Source organism: Cannabis sativa, chromosome 5, assembly GCF_029168945.1.
Source record: "Cannabis sativa cultivar Pink pepper isolate KNU-18-1 chromosome 5, ASM2916894v1, whole genome shotgun sequence".
NCBI lineage: Eukaryota > Viridiplantae > Streptophyta > Magnoliopsida > Rosales > Cannabaceae > Cannabis > Cannabis sativa.
In genome coordinates, this window is record NC_083605.1 from 7,479,343 (window position 1) to 7,494,681 (window position 15,339).

The following is a 15,339-nucleotide window of genomic DNA, read 5'->3' on the forward strand; positions in this document are numbered from 1 at the left end:
GGTTCATCACCCTTTTTATGGTGACTAATCCCTGAGAGGAACTGTTCTTTGGCCAAGCTTTATTCGATCTTCAATAATAGAGGAATACAAAAAAGAATACAAGAGTTGAGCTCAACTATGGTGTCTTGCACCTTACAAATTAACTCACTTGAGAGAGATGTGATCAAACACGAATCTTTTTTAACAACCCTCATCACTCATTAGAAATGCAATAATCATCTAAATTTCTCTCTAGACCATCACTTAAAGAAGTAATACACAAAGCATTATATAGGCAACTCAATATGAGGGGTGCCCGAACTATATCTGAAATAACTAACTCGGAAGTTGACTAGATAAACTTGCGCCATCTGACAGGTTACTAGATAAGACTAACAGTAACAGTACACCAAGTTACTAAAGTCTCCCACACTTTAATCTATTACTTTTCTCACCAATTTAGTGACACGGTGTTGGTCAACTATTAGTATCAACAATCACATAATAATGTGATCCCCAAACACACATTAAATTAAATAATTAATCACACATAATTAAATAATGGGTGTCTACATATTTGGTACCCTGTGTTTTATCTAAATACAAGTTATGTATCCTGTATTTTTAATAATGTGTATTTGGTACTCTATATTTTAAAATCATACATATTTGATACCCTAAATTTAATTTTTTTTTTCATAAAACTTTATCAATACAATCAAACTGTCTAAAATTTTATAAAATCTGAATCCAAATTTAATTATTTGATTACATATAACTGAGATTTATTTGGTTAAATTGATAAAATTATATTGATTAAATTTTACTTTAGGTTACTAAATATGTACAATTTAAAAATATGAGGTATCGATTAAGTATTATTAAAAACACAAGGTATTAAATATATTCTTTTATAAAAATACAAGGTACTAAATGAGAATATTCTCCTAAATAATTCAACTCAACTATATCAATATATTCTAATACAAATTCTCCTATCAATAAAGTATGCCTTCAATGAAATAAATTTTGAGATATTTCATTTTAGGAGAATTTTTAAAAATATTTTTCTTTTATGTTTTGTTTACAATTTTACAACTTAAAATTTTTAATTACAAAAATACATTTTATTCAGCAAAAAATAAAAATACAATGAACATCACGACAACTATAATTCTACTATAAAATAACAAAAAATAATCAAAAAAAAATAACCTCATGATAAATACTATAAAACAACCAAAAATAGTTTATTATATTTTTATTGAAAATGTATTTTATAAATAAAAAAGTTCAAAAAATAATAAAAAATATATTGATATATTTTTATATATTTTTTAAAAAAATATGATCTATTATATAAATTTTTCTAAATTTTATAATACTTATTATTAATCATCCTATCAATATATCAAATCATCATTTTTTTTTTCTTTTGTTCATGAATCAAGACACTTAATATGACACTACTACTTTTACTTGATCAATTTGAGCAACATGCGTGCCAAATCAATGAGAAAATCTTTATTATTTTTATTATATTAATATTATTATGAGGGGAATTATTTCATATACTATTTTTTTAATTTTTTTCTTCAAATTTACGATTAGAGTTTCTAAAGTAGTTGCAGCGCTAGTTTCAATAGGAGTTACTAGACGATTTTTTGTTGCAATTTAGGTTGCAGCGCTAGTTGCAATATGAGTTTCTATGTAGAATTCTTAAAAAAAAAAAAAAAAAAAAAAAAAAAAAAAACCTTTTTTGAAGTGTAAAAATGAAAAAACTAGCCCTTTATTATTATTATTATTATTTATTTATTTATTTTATTACCATCCTCTTGTAGACAATTAATTTATTAAAGTTGGGTCCTTGAGGCTTGAAGAATATATATGATCAAGTGTGTGCATGTGTATTTTTCTTTTTTAAGTCATATGGTGTACCAATATACATCAAAAGAAAAATTGGAGTACATTAAATAAGAGCAATGATAAATAAACTTTTAATTTATACATATAAATTAATATATATATATATATATATTAACACAATATAAATAAGTGGCAGTATATATATTACCCAATATTTTATTAAGACACCAACTCAATAATTATTCCATAACAAAAATCATTTTGTTTATATTCTATAAAATTACAAATATAAATGAAATATATTTTAAATATAAATGATAAAAATAAAACAAAAAAGGTTCATACTATTTGTTAATTAAAAGTTTTTTCTTTGTAAAAAATCATTATTTTCAAAGCATATTTTATAAACATAAGCTTATATATATTATGAAAAGATTATATTATAAATATCTATGAAAGTAACACAAACAAAAAAAAAAAAAGATAAAAAGTACATTGAAGAAAAGTGTTTGAATAAAATTTTAAAAAATAACTTATTTGTTTAATATAATGAAGTCCCTTCATATATTTTCCGAATACAAATATTGTGTAACTTTCAGAATATTTCCATTATTAATCTATTAAAAGATTCTTAGATTTTTTTTTTTTTTATTTAAGCGTTTATATATTACAACATGTTTTACCTGGACTCGAATTCAGGACCTCCAAGACTCACACACCCACCTATGACCACTCGAGCTAGCCTCAAGTAGTTTTAAAAAGATTCTTAGATTGTAGTTGTAGATTTAACTTTATTTCTACCAACCCTTTAACCCTATGATAAGATTTTAGTAATTTAATAAATACAATATTTAATGTGATTTTATTAAAAAATCTCAAATTTAAATTTTTCTTCATAAATATAGAAAAATCTTAGGCTGCAAGTTACCATCTCTTTTCTGTTTTATATTTTTTATTTAAAAGAAGAAAAAAAATGTGCTAGTGTAAAACTTTCATAACACTTTCATAAATAAATAAAAAAGATGTTAAAGAGAATTTTAAATGAGAAATGTTAAAGGACAATAGTTCTTAGGATATTTTTATGTGTCAATATTTAAAGGCAGACTCACATATAAGTAAGGCGGGCCAATCGCCCCCTTTAAAAAAAAATAAGAAAAAAATATATATGCATTTTAGTTAGTTTTAATATATATTTGTAATAAAAGATGATGTTTATAATCATAATATTAATTTTAGTGTAATAGTTAAGCGACTTAGCATATAGATTAGAGGACAAAATTTTAATCCCACCAAAAACAATTTTTTTTCTTTTTAAGTTTACTTTTGCCCCTTTCCCTTCTCACTTACCAAAAAATATTACGCTCTCCTTATTTTAAATTTTAGGTCTATTACTATTAATATTATTATTAGTTCAATTAAGTATTGGGTCTCATATAATTTATAATAACTGTTAGAAAATAATACTATATAATTAATGGAAAAATAACATGTCTAGAGATACTTAGATAGACACTATTAGTGTTGAGTAGCAATTCTCATTTTAAATAGTGTAATGAAAGAGTTATTAGATGCTGACATTGCATCAACCAATAGCATGATAGAAAGTTAATCCACCGTGGAATTGAGCTGTATATGGCCGCCCTTTCTTTAGTCGCTTACAACTTTTTATATGTAGTATAGAATAGTATAGTGGAACCTTAATGGCTCTGGAAACCAATAAATTTTTAATTTATTCAAATAAAATAAATTAGCCCATTAAAGAAATTAGTCAATAAATAAAGAAAGGAAAAAAAATAAAGTATATATAAAAGATGAAGCGTGCAAAATAGCTTTTTGAAACCTCCATGTGAATTGTGATTGCTAAAAGTAATGATCCCAATTATACAAGCTAACAAATATTTATATATAAACAGAAAACCATAACACTCTACGAGGATCATACCAAATGTGCCTTTTTCATAGATAGTATATATATATATATATTACTTACTCAAAATCAATGTGCATAGTAGTACAATACCTAATTTCTTATATATTAACTATTGTTCAATTATAATTTAAAAGCTAGATCTTACCTATCAATAATATTGGCGAAACATATTTATTTATTTATTTATTAATATTATTAAGCCATCACAATTACAATTTGACCTACTAATAAGAAGGTTCAAATTTGTAATTCAAAAAAAAAAAAAAAAAAGAAGAAGGTTCAAATTTGTACTCACAAGACTACTAATATTGACTTACATATATTAATAAGGATGTGTGTATGCTTTTAATAATAATAATAATAATAATAATAATAATAATAATAATAATAATAATAATAATAATAATAATAATAATAATAATAAATAAATAAATAAATAATGATGTGTGTGTTTAATTATGATTATATATTTGAAAATAATCTCTAGCATTTTTATTTGAAAGAAAAATATATAACTTTTGTCATTTTTTATCTAATTTTTTATAACGAAATTACAATTTAATAAATAAAACTTTGACTTGGGAGACATGTCACACCAAACTGGAGTTGTACTAAGGGGCAAAGGTTGATGCCAAACGAAACACAATTCTTATATTCCAAACATCCACATGAACAAAATTAAAGTACTTATATATGTATATATGTTACTTTGTGAAATATATACATTGATGCTCTCTATAAATATTGTGTGTGTATATATATATATATATATAACCTACTGCACATGGAAATAAAGGAGACTTTACTTTTAATAAACCTATTAGTGAAGGAAATATTGTGTGACAAAAGTACCATAATAAAATCACAAAAAAAGAAATTACATGCCCGAAAAGAATGATTCAATGGAGCGTACTAGTTTGTTAAGACTAATATAATTAATGAAATAATTTAAATTGTACTAGTTTGTTAAGACTAATATAATTAATGAAATAATTTAAATTTTTTATCAATTGGATATGATTAGTGGAGAAGTTAGTTTTTATTTGAATACATTTGTTGAGAAAGTTTATTAATATTAAACTTTTTTCTAAAAAATAAAAAATCGAGATAGAAATTGAGTTCTCATGATTAATACTTGCTAAAATTGATTAGATGAATTAAGGGTTTAAATTAGTTGGATAGAGTTTGAATCACTAATATGAAGGAAAAAAAAAAGTAATTGAAAAAAAAAAAAGTGTGACATTATTTAAATAATTGACAAAATACAACTTATTAGTAACCAAATTAGGTGTACAAAAATACAAAAACTAAAAGAAAACAAGCCAACAAGCATAATGATCCTTCATAATCATTAATAGGCATCAACAACACCATCAGAATTAGAATTGAATTATGTTGATAATTCATTGATGAAATTAGCCAAGAAATAGTATAACATATTGGTGTATAATTATATATATTACAGGAAAATGTAATACCAATAAGTACTTACAAAAATTCCTTCAACCAAAAATGACCTATTAAATTCAGAGAACAAAGAACTATTCATATTGGTATTCAACTCATCAAGTGGAAATTTGATACAACATTTCTTCCAAGAGCTCATGCTCAACAAGTTCTTGGTTTATTGGATTGGCCCCAAGTGTAAATAATTATAACGCACATAAATAAATAAAAAATAAAAAAAAAACAGTTAAATACAGTACCAATTAATAACCCTTTTAAGGATGTATAGTAAATTTTTCATATGATATTTGAATATAATCTCAATTAACAAATTCATCAACTTTTATTTAGAGGTAGTTTTAAATAGAAACAAAAATTTATGTCCATTTCCCTCTTCTCTGTTTCTCCTCTCAACCACGATCGCTACGCCCTCCCTCTCATGAATGTCCTCCAAGTTTTGAATCATTGTTTGAAATCATTAGCAAGGATTTAGTATTTGCTTCTGTTTCAGCAATTTGGGTAATCCTCCAAGGTCCAAACAGCAAAGCTGGTAAGATTTTCAAATGTTGTAGCTTATACATCCAAAGCTGCAAAATTCTTGGTCTTCTCTCTATATGTGTTATCACATGATCCAAAAGTATCTATAATCATCAGAAATCAAAACATTTTCTAATCAGTCTAGAAGAATTTTTACACGTTACCATTAGATAAAAATTGGTGACAAATATCTTCTTCTCAGCACCGGAGGTAAGGTTCATTCTGACATTCTTTTATCTTGTTCTCTCTTTAATAAGATTAGAGTTAAGTTCTCTTTAGTCTTTTTGTCATTTTTTTCATCAATGAAATCATGTAGGTTTGTTCTGTTCTAATCAATGTCAAAATATATGAAGAAAATCTTTAAAGTTTTATATGGTGTTGTTTTCTTATAAGATCTACCATCAATTTTTTCTTTTGCATTTTAAATTTTGTATATTCTGTTTTTATTTTTATTATTTTTCTTGTATAATCTTGTTTTGATAGTTGTAAGAGGAAAGAGTACGGAGAAAACTATGAAATTTTTTCAAAGAATTTGTTGTCCGAAAATTTCTTATTTCTGTAAAGTTAATTTGTTATAATGGGATATATTGTAATCTTTTTGTTATTGGTTTGTTCTATATTTGCGCCATTTTTATGGCTTTGGCGCCTTACAAGGCTATAGCGCCTATTATATGGCTGGCCCCTAATTATTTAGGGTAGTTTGTTTAAAATTTTCACGGCTTCTTGTATTGAAAATATAATAAATTGTTCACACAATAAAATTGCAAAATAAACAAGTTATGCACTAGACAAATTTTTTATAAGGGTTATTTAAGTTAAGGTATGATGTAAAGAAAATTTTAAAATGATATTTTAAAAATATTTCCAAGTGAAATAAGGTTTAAGGAGGATTAAGTTTAAACGATAATAGCTTTTAGCTATGGTTGGTTCATATTTTTAGGAATTATTAGCAAAAAGGGAAAGTGGTGGAATTTAGTTTTCAGATTCTAATATTATTATTTAAAATTAATCAAGTAATTTAAAGAATAATAAATACGAAGATATTGTATTAAAAGAAGGTGGGAATACTAATTGCCAAATGCGAATTTATTGTATTCAGATATATTTGAGAAGTCAAATTTTATGAAATTTGGTTTGTAATCTATGTTTTTATGGTAACTTAAAAGGATACAATTTTTGGAAGTTTTACAACTTTTCTATTGGAAATTAAAATAGGAATAATTGTGTCATAATAATTAAATTGGATTATTTTAAGTAATTTCAATTCAATATAGATTGATTTGATTATAATAAAGTTTTACCATAAATAAATATGTATAAAAATTACTTTTTTGGGATAAGTACAATAAAGGAATTTGTAATATTTTAAAAATGGGGACATTAATAATGAATTAATATGGTTGATTTTGTTTATTTAGGGAAAGATTATGGAATTAATGGGTCATTAATGCTTAATAATCAAGGTTATTTTGTTTCATTGTATTGAATTACACTAATCATTGATAATAAAGGTTATTGAAGTACATTATTCGTTGCTTACTTTATTATTGCGATAATTTTCAAAGTAAATTTTTGATATTCTATGGATGGGAGCATTGCAGGATTTTGTTATTACTAGATTACATATCAAAATCTTTAGGTTTTAGGATCTTAGTAAGGGATAGTAATCCTAAGATAATGATGAAGTAAAATACAAGAGTTAAGTTGCTACTAGCCAAAGGGTCTCCCTTTGGCTAGTTATAGTATTTTATATGGGGATCTAGTTTTTCTATTTTTGAGTTTTGAGTTTTTGATCGGATTGATTATTTTCTAATAAAACTTTTTAGTTTTTTGATTTGTTTTCAGTTTATTCATATTCGTTAGCTTTGGTGACGGCTATCACCGATGGGGAGGTGTATTTCAACAAGTTAGGAGCGTTGTTTGAAGATGTTATAGCTTTATTGTCTAAATTTCCGGGGGCAGTTTTGTCCCATGTGGCCCGCTCTGAGAATTTAGCGGCCCATGGCTTGGCAAAGCATGCTCTGCGGTTAGACGATGAGCTATCTTGGTTCGAGGAGGTTCCAGCGCCGGTAGCGGACGTGGACGTCGTAAATTCATGAGTGATTTTAATCACTTTGTCAAAAAAAAAAAACATAAATAGAAACAAATTCAAATTTTAATTAGAGGTTTTATAAGATGTATTTTGTTTATATAATTTTTTTTAGAATAATTTTTTAAAAAAATCATTATTGTGAATATAGAAAGTGTGTTCATGTTAGGTCATTCAGAATCTATATTATATAATTTTCCAGACAACCCCATGAACCTTGCCTACTGAAAAGGAGAAATATTATTGACATTACAAGACCTTAATCCTTAAGTTATTATTCACTAAATATTATTATAACCAATTATATGACACACATAAATTACACATAAACATGACATACATTTATATAGTAAATCACTTTTAATCAAATATGATATAGATTTAGGTGTGTTTAGAAATAACTATATATATAATTATTAGGTTGTGTAATTACTAAGGTGGTAATTACATAGTCTAATAATTACACTACATTTTAAAATACAAGATGTACTTAGATACGAGATAGTAATTATAGTGAATTTATTAAAATTAATATTGTTAATGTGTGGAAATAAAATATTATATATAAGATAAATGAGTTACTCAATTAGTTTTGAGATGAAATTTTATTCGATTGTTAAAATATTCTCTTGTGATCGGTTGTAAGTCTGGTCTAAAAAATGAGACATAAAAGAATTTTTTGTAATTTATTGTGAGTCCAAAATAAAATACCATGTATCATATTTTTCAATAATTAATATTTAATAGTAATTAGATTCAATTGGTATTAGAATTGGAGAGTGTAACTACATATTCATATTCAGACAAAAACATAATTATCTCCGATTATAATATAGCTTCCTAAACGTGTCTTTATGTGGTAAATTATTTTTGATCTAAAATAAAAAAGAGGAATGAAAATTACTTGCCACTATAGAGTTTATGTTTGAATTGTGTATGCAAATATTATTACTCTACCATTATTGCATACTTCATTTCCGGGTTTTCTCTTTGTAGAAGAAAAAGACAACTCAGAGACAAAAGTAATAATATATAATAACAAAAAAAAAAAAAAAAGAATGGAACAAAAGTCTTGAGATAGCAGCAGTCAGTTTACTCTCTGTCAAAACAAATAAACAAAGTCTAGTCATTTATTTAGTTTTATGAGTATTTTTTCTAACGTCCAATAATAAATAATAATAATAATAATAAAAAAATACGCATAGAAGAAGCATTTTGCTATTGCACTTGCTCTCTCTCTCTTTCTCTGTCTTTCTCTATATATAGTCTTACAATGGTATTGGTAAGTGGTAACTCATACACATTATACTCATACATACCTCTCAACAAAACACCAACCTTATAACACAACATCCTTACAATTCATTTTTTTTTTCTTTCTTCTTTGTTTTCTTTTACTTTCATTTCACAAAAAGAAAGAACACAAAAATCCCACCAACCCATTTACTTGATTCTCTCCAACCTCATTATTTAGCTCCATTTATTCACAATAAACTTTTGGGTCTTTCTTTCTTTTCTTTGTTTGTCTCTCCTTCATTCATGTTCTTTTGGTAGCTTATACAGAACAACTGCAAGTGCTCTGTTTTTCTTTTTTAGTAGTTATTTGAGATCAGTGGAAGATTATAATGGAACAGAAGCATGTTTTGCTGTCAGCTTTGAGTGTTGGGGTTGGGGTAGGAGTTGGGTTGTTGAGTTCAGGTCAGTCAGTGAGTAAATGGGTTAAAGGAACAAATGGCTCACCAGATTTGATTTCTGCAGACCAGATTGAGTATGAACTGATGAAACAAGTCTTTGATGGCAGAGAAACCGATGTCTCTTTTGATAACTTTCCATATTACTTGAGGTAATTCAAGATCATCATTTTCTTTAGGGAGGGGGGTTAGTGTGGGGGTCTTATTCTTGTTTTGTTTTTCCTATATTTTCTTTCCGGGAAAATGGGAGGGTCAATATGGATAATGATGCCATCAGAATTCAGGGTAGAGATGATCTCTTTTGCTAGTGATTTTGTTATAACTTCTTTTAGCTTCATTTTAATTAATTTTGAGACATTTTATTTCAGTTTTAGGTGCTTCACTCTTCTTCCAGATTGTAGTTTTTTCTTAAAGAGATCAACTCTTCTTGTTCATTCTAAATCTTCTCCATTAGGTACTATTTTAGATTTTTTTTTTCTTTTTTTTTTAATATTATTATTTATTTTTCCAATCTGGGTCGACATAGTAAGATGGTTAGTGTTAAAAAGTCAAGGTGATGTTGAAAACAATGGTCAGTATAAGGAATATACGTTAAAAATAAAGTCATGCTGCACCTTTGCATTTTAGTATAAGATATTCTATAAACTATGAAATTTGAGAAGAATTCAAAACCAGCCAGGAAAATTTGTGCTGGTTTAATTTCTGGTGTATGAGCAATTTCATCTCCCTAGACATAGATGGAACTTTCTGAGATTAAAATCTTGATTTACATGGAGTTCAGATTCTGAATTCTGTTATGTCCAGAATCTTAACCATAACATATTTGTAAAAGTAACTTAAAAGTACTACTGTTTTAGCCCTTTTCTCATTGAATGGTGTCAATGGCAGTGAGAAAACAAAAGTGTTGTTGACAAGTGCTGCACATGTTCATTTGAAGTACTCAGAAATTTCTAAGCACACCCGAAACCTGTCACCGGCAAGTAGAGCTATATTGCTATCAGGACCAGCCGGTATGCTATTTCAGATAACTGATTTTGGTAATATTGGTAGTTTTGTTTTCTAAGTAATAATGTTTTCATGTTTTGTTTCTTGAAGAACTTTACCACCAAATGCTTGCAAGAGCTTTAGCTCATCACTTCAAAGCGAAGCTGCTGCTGTTGGATGTTAATGCCTTTTCGCTAAAGGTAAACTACAGCTTCCTTATTTTTCATGAACATGAATTTTCATATGGTAATACTAATGTTAGATTGCTCTTAATTCCTTACAGATGCAAAGCAAGTATGGTTGTGCCAAAAGAGAAGCAGTAAGCTTTTCCATTTTGAATAAATGATGATTACAAACTGAGCTTCTCTTGATTGGAAATGTTCCTCACCATCTCTCTCTATCTTCTTTTGTAGTCTCTCAATCGTTCTATCTCAGAAACTGCAATGGAACGCGTGTCTAATTTGTTCGGTTCCTTCTCAATCCTTCCTTCAAGTGGTGACACTAGAGGTATGAAAAGTGAATAAATGTGTTCTGGTTGTGTTCAATTTCAAATTCTGGTTCATTTATGGTTTTCATAGGATTTTGAATAATGATTCCCAATGGCTGAATAAGAAGTCACATCCCCATATGAAACAAGAGCTTGTTATTGGTTCTTTCTCATTCATGGTTAGCTTTTATTCTGATACAAATGTCTTCTTACAGGAACTTTACAACGACAGAACAGTGGTATGGATGCCAAATATAGGTATGGCAATGGACATTGTTTCTTCTCCATTGTTCATTATAGCAAGAGCCATATAGGTTGAGGATCATACCATTTACTAACTTGTTGCATTTGCAGGAATAGTGAAGGTTCAAATACTCCAACACTTCGCAAAAGCGGCTCAAGTAACTCTGATATGAGTAGCATGGCTTCTAAATATTCCTCTTCAAGCTCAGGTACTTCTTAATATGTTTCGAAAAGACATAGGTCTTTGTTCTTCCTTTCCTTCCCTTGTAATAAAGTTATGTATATGAATGAATTGATAAGTTTACTGTCTTTTCTCAGCTGCCTTGAAGCACATGAGTAGCAGCTGGTGTTTTGATGAGAAAGACTTTATTCAGTCACTTTACAAGGTAAGAAATGTGTGAAAATCTTAGTTAGTTGAATGTTTCCTTTGATCATCTCAAAATGGATTTAACAAGATGAAGCATTGATTTCTCAGGTTGTGGCTGCAAAATCAGAAACTCGTTCAGTTATATTGTATATAAGGGACATTGAGAAGCTACTTGTCCAATCACAAAGGTTCTTCAATTTGTTCCAGAAAATGTTGAAGAAGCTTTCGGGTTCAGTTTTGATTCTAGGTTCCCGCATGTTGGAACAAGAAATTGTTTGTGGAGAAATTGATGAGCGGCTTTCTGTATTGTTTCCATACAACATTGACATTAAACTACCAGAAGACGAGAGCCAATTCGGCAACTGGAAAGATAAACTGGAAGAGGACATGAAGGCTGTTCAAATTCAGGATAACAAAAACCACATAGCTGAGGTTCTTGCAGCTAATGATCTCGAGTGTGACAATCTGGCTTCGGTCTACAATGCTGACACAAGGGTTCTCAGCCACATTGAAGAAATTGTTGTAACAGCAATTTCTCATCATTTGATGAATACTAAAGATCCAGAATATAGAAATGGAAAGCTTGTCATCTCATCAGAGAGGTAAGTGAGATTATTAAAATATGTTATTATAAAAGTGGAAGCAAACTGTACTTGACTACAAATATGGATTTTGAAACAGTCTGTGTCATGGATTGAGCATATTCAAGGATGGAATAAGTGGTGAGAAAGATACTTTGAAGTTGGAGACAAATGCAGAATCTTTAAAGGTTGTCTCATATTCTTTTTGAATTAAGTTATGGTTCAATGAATTTTCAAGTTTTGACATAAATTATTTTTCTATTTAGGATGATGCTGTTGGTGCCAAGAATGAATCAAAATCTGAAAACAAATCAGATGGAGAGAAATATGTTTCGTCGGGGAAGAAAGATAGCGAGAATGCATCACCAGCAAAGGTATGTGTCACTTAAAGTTTTGAATTGCATTATTCTATAAACATAATTGTTGGTCTTATTGAAGTTTTTTTGGTGGTGTTTCTGCAGGAAGTTCTTCCGGACAATGAGTTTGAGAAGCGCATAAGGCCAGAGGTTATCCCAGCTAGTGAAATTGGAGTGACATTTGCAGACATTGGTGCCTTGGATGAGACTAAAGAATCACTCCAAGAGTTGGTAATGCTTCCCCTTCGGAGACCAGATCTTTTCAAAGGTGGTCTTCTTAAGCCATGTAGAGGTATATTGCTCTTTGGACCACCCGGTACTGGGAAAACAATGCTGGCAAAGGCAATTGCAAATGAAGCCGGGGCAAGTTTCATCAATGTATCAATGTCCACCATTACTTCAAAATGGTTTGGGGAAGACGAAAAGAATGTTCGAGCCCTGTTCACTCTTGCAGCAAAGGTCTCCCCAACTATCATTTTCGTGGATGAAGTTGACAGCATGCTTGGACAAAGAACTAGAGTTGGGGAACATGAGGCTATGAGGAAGATTAAAAATGAGTTCATGACTCACTGGGATGGCCTATTGACCAAACCCGGGGAGAGAATTCTTGTACTTGCTGCTACCAACAGGCCTTTTGACCTTGATGAGGCCATCATTAGGCGGTTTGAGCGCAGGTACACAATTGCATACACTCTTTCTATTCAATAAGGCATTTCATGTAATTTAATAGTCTGCTAAATTTGACAATTTTTACTTGTTCTACAGAATCATGGTTGGTCTTCCCTCAGTTGAGAATAGAGAAAAGATTTTGAAAACTCTTCTTGCAAAAGAAAAAGTTGAGAATCTTGATTACAAGGAACTTGCTACTATGACAGAAGGATATAGTGGAAGTGATCTCAAGGTATGTTTACTAATCAATATAAATAGTATGCAAAATCATCATTGATTGACTTGATCAACTAATGAAATTAACTGCTCGAAGCAGAACCTGTGCGTGACAGCAGCATATCGGCCTGTAAGGGAGCTATTACAACAGGAAAGAACAAAGGATGTGGTACACTACTCACTATCTTTTCAGCTCTTCCTCTCTCAAAACACTCATATTGTTTTACCATGTTTTCACATTTATCTTAATGCATGCATGCATGATGTTACTCACAGGAAAAAAAGAAGAAAAGTTCTGAAGGGTCTAGCTCAGAAGATGATGCTTCAGCCACCAAAGAAGAAGATAAAGAGGAGAAAGTAATTACACTCAGGTCTTTAAACATGGAAGATATGAGACAGGCAAAGAATCAGGTAACTTGATCAAAACAATTCTCTATTTGTAGTTCCACAAACCAGCACACAAAAAATTTCAACATGAGTAGTTCTAACTGTTTACACACATCATAGTGTATCCTTTCCTTAATGAATTTATCATTACAGGTTGCTGCAAGTTTCGCCTCAGAGGGATCGATTATGAGTGAGTTGAAGCAGTGGAATGAGCTGTATGGGGAGGGAGGTTCAAGGAAGAAGCAACAACTTACTTACTTCCTCTAGAATAATATCTTATAAGACATCCAAAACCACTCATCAGCACCTTCTTAGTGAGAAGAATGTCAGTCTAAGAAAGCTTGAAACTTAGTCAATTCTTTACACACTTTTTATGGCACTGCGCAGGGCGAGTTTCTAGCATCGAAGACTCGGCGAATCAGCTCCTAGGAATCCCATTAAAGCTTGTTTGTGCATTAATAGTAACTCCAAATGATTTATCTTGGCATTCAGGCGTTAAGAGAGGGCTATCGGCATTTGTTTAGAGCATCATAAAAAGTAGAAGCCAATTGCCAAATAGTCCTCATTAAGATTGGTCATGTGTTCTTTTTCTTTTTTTTTTACTTTATTTTATGAATGTATGGTTTTTGGAAGTGTGTATGATAATGATAATGGTATTGTGGGGAAGTAGGAAAAAACATTTATGGACTTGTTTGATGTTAAGTTTTTGTATTGTATGGTTTACGAACATGCTCTGGTAGAGTATATTATTCTGTAAATTGGTTGTGTAATATTTAAATAGTATAGTATTTTGCCTCATAACTTTGTATTATAATTCTATTTTCCTCATTGCTCTGTTTGGTATTTTCTCATTTTCATTAGCAAAGTTACACTAATAAAATGCTAAAATAAAAATCAGATGTAGACCACAGATGTTCCCAACTTCCAGGATCAAGACTAGGAGATAAAAGTGTGTAATGCTTCTTAAGTAAGAAAAGATATTAATGATACTATTGGACATTGTAACTTTAAGAACATAAGAACAAGTGCAGAGCATAGAGAAAAAGAAGCACAGATATTTTAAGCAGAGCAAGGCTAAAAAAAAAGCACTTCGCTTTTTAAGAGACAATTTTATTTATAGTACTAGACTGTTACAAATTGTACAAAAGAGAAGATCTAACAACTTTTAACTAATTAACTACTTTATTAACTAACTACAACTAATTCTCATGGTTAACATCCCTTCTCAAACGAAAAGGAGTGATAGCCATTTGAAGTTTGGACTTGAGGTATGAGAATTTTGTAGTAGAAAAAGACTTAGCAAGTGCATCTGCCACTTCATCAAGTTGTCAGTGAGGAACACTACATAGCCACCAGTACTTCTCCAGTCTTCAACACAACTTGCCCAATCAATGTATTGAACAGAAAGTTGTTTCTCCATTATCTGATCTCGAACAAAATGAAAATGAATTTCAATGTGCTTAGATCAGGCATGGAATACTAGATTTGCTGCAAGGGTTGCAGCACTTTGA

General features: G+C 29.3%; 1 protein-coding gene across 2 annotated transcripts; it reads left to right on the forward strand.

Moving 5' to 3' along the window:
- The first annotated feature begins 9,029 nt into the window (after positions 1-9,029).
- LOC115715998 (uncharacterized) lies at positions 9,030-14,626 on the forward strand. Of its 2 annotated transcripts, XM_030644686.2 has the most exons (17): positions 9,550-9,690; positions 9,907-9,992; positions 10,427-10,548; positions 10,634-10,722; positions 10,806-10,841; positions 10,936-11,029; positions 11,225-11,267; positions 11,364-11,461; positions 11,571-11,638; positions 11,728-12,221; positions 12,301-12,388; positions 12,467-12,574; positions 12,662-13,230; positions 13,322-13,457; positions 13,542-13,610; positions 13,718-13,852; positions 13,982-14,626. In XM_030644686.2, the coding sequence occupies exons 4-17, from the start codon at positions 10,648-10,650 to the stop codon at positions 14,093-14,095; spliced, it is 2,127 nt and encodes a 708-aa protein (XP_030500546.2). In that variant the 5' UTR covers positions 9,550-9,690; positions 9,907-9,992; positions 10,427-10,548; positions 10,634-10,647; the 3' UTR covers positions 14,096-14,626. The 2 variants fall into 2 exon arrangements, with proteins under 2 accessions (XP_030500545.2, XP_030500546.2); XM_030644685.2 differs by lacking the exon at positions 9,907-9,992 and having other exon boundaries at positions 9,030-9,690.
- Positions 14,627-15,339: the final 713 nt, after the last annotated feature.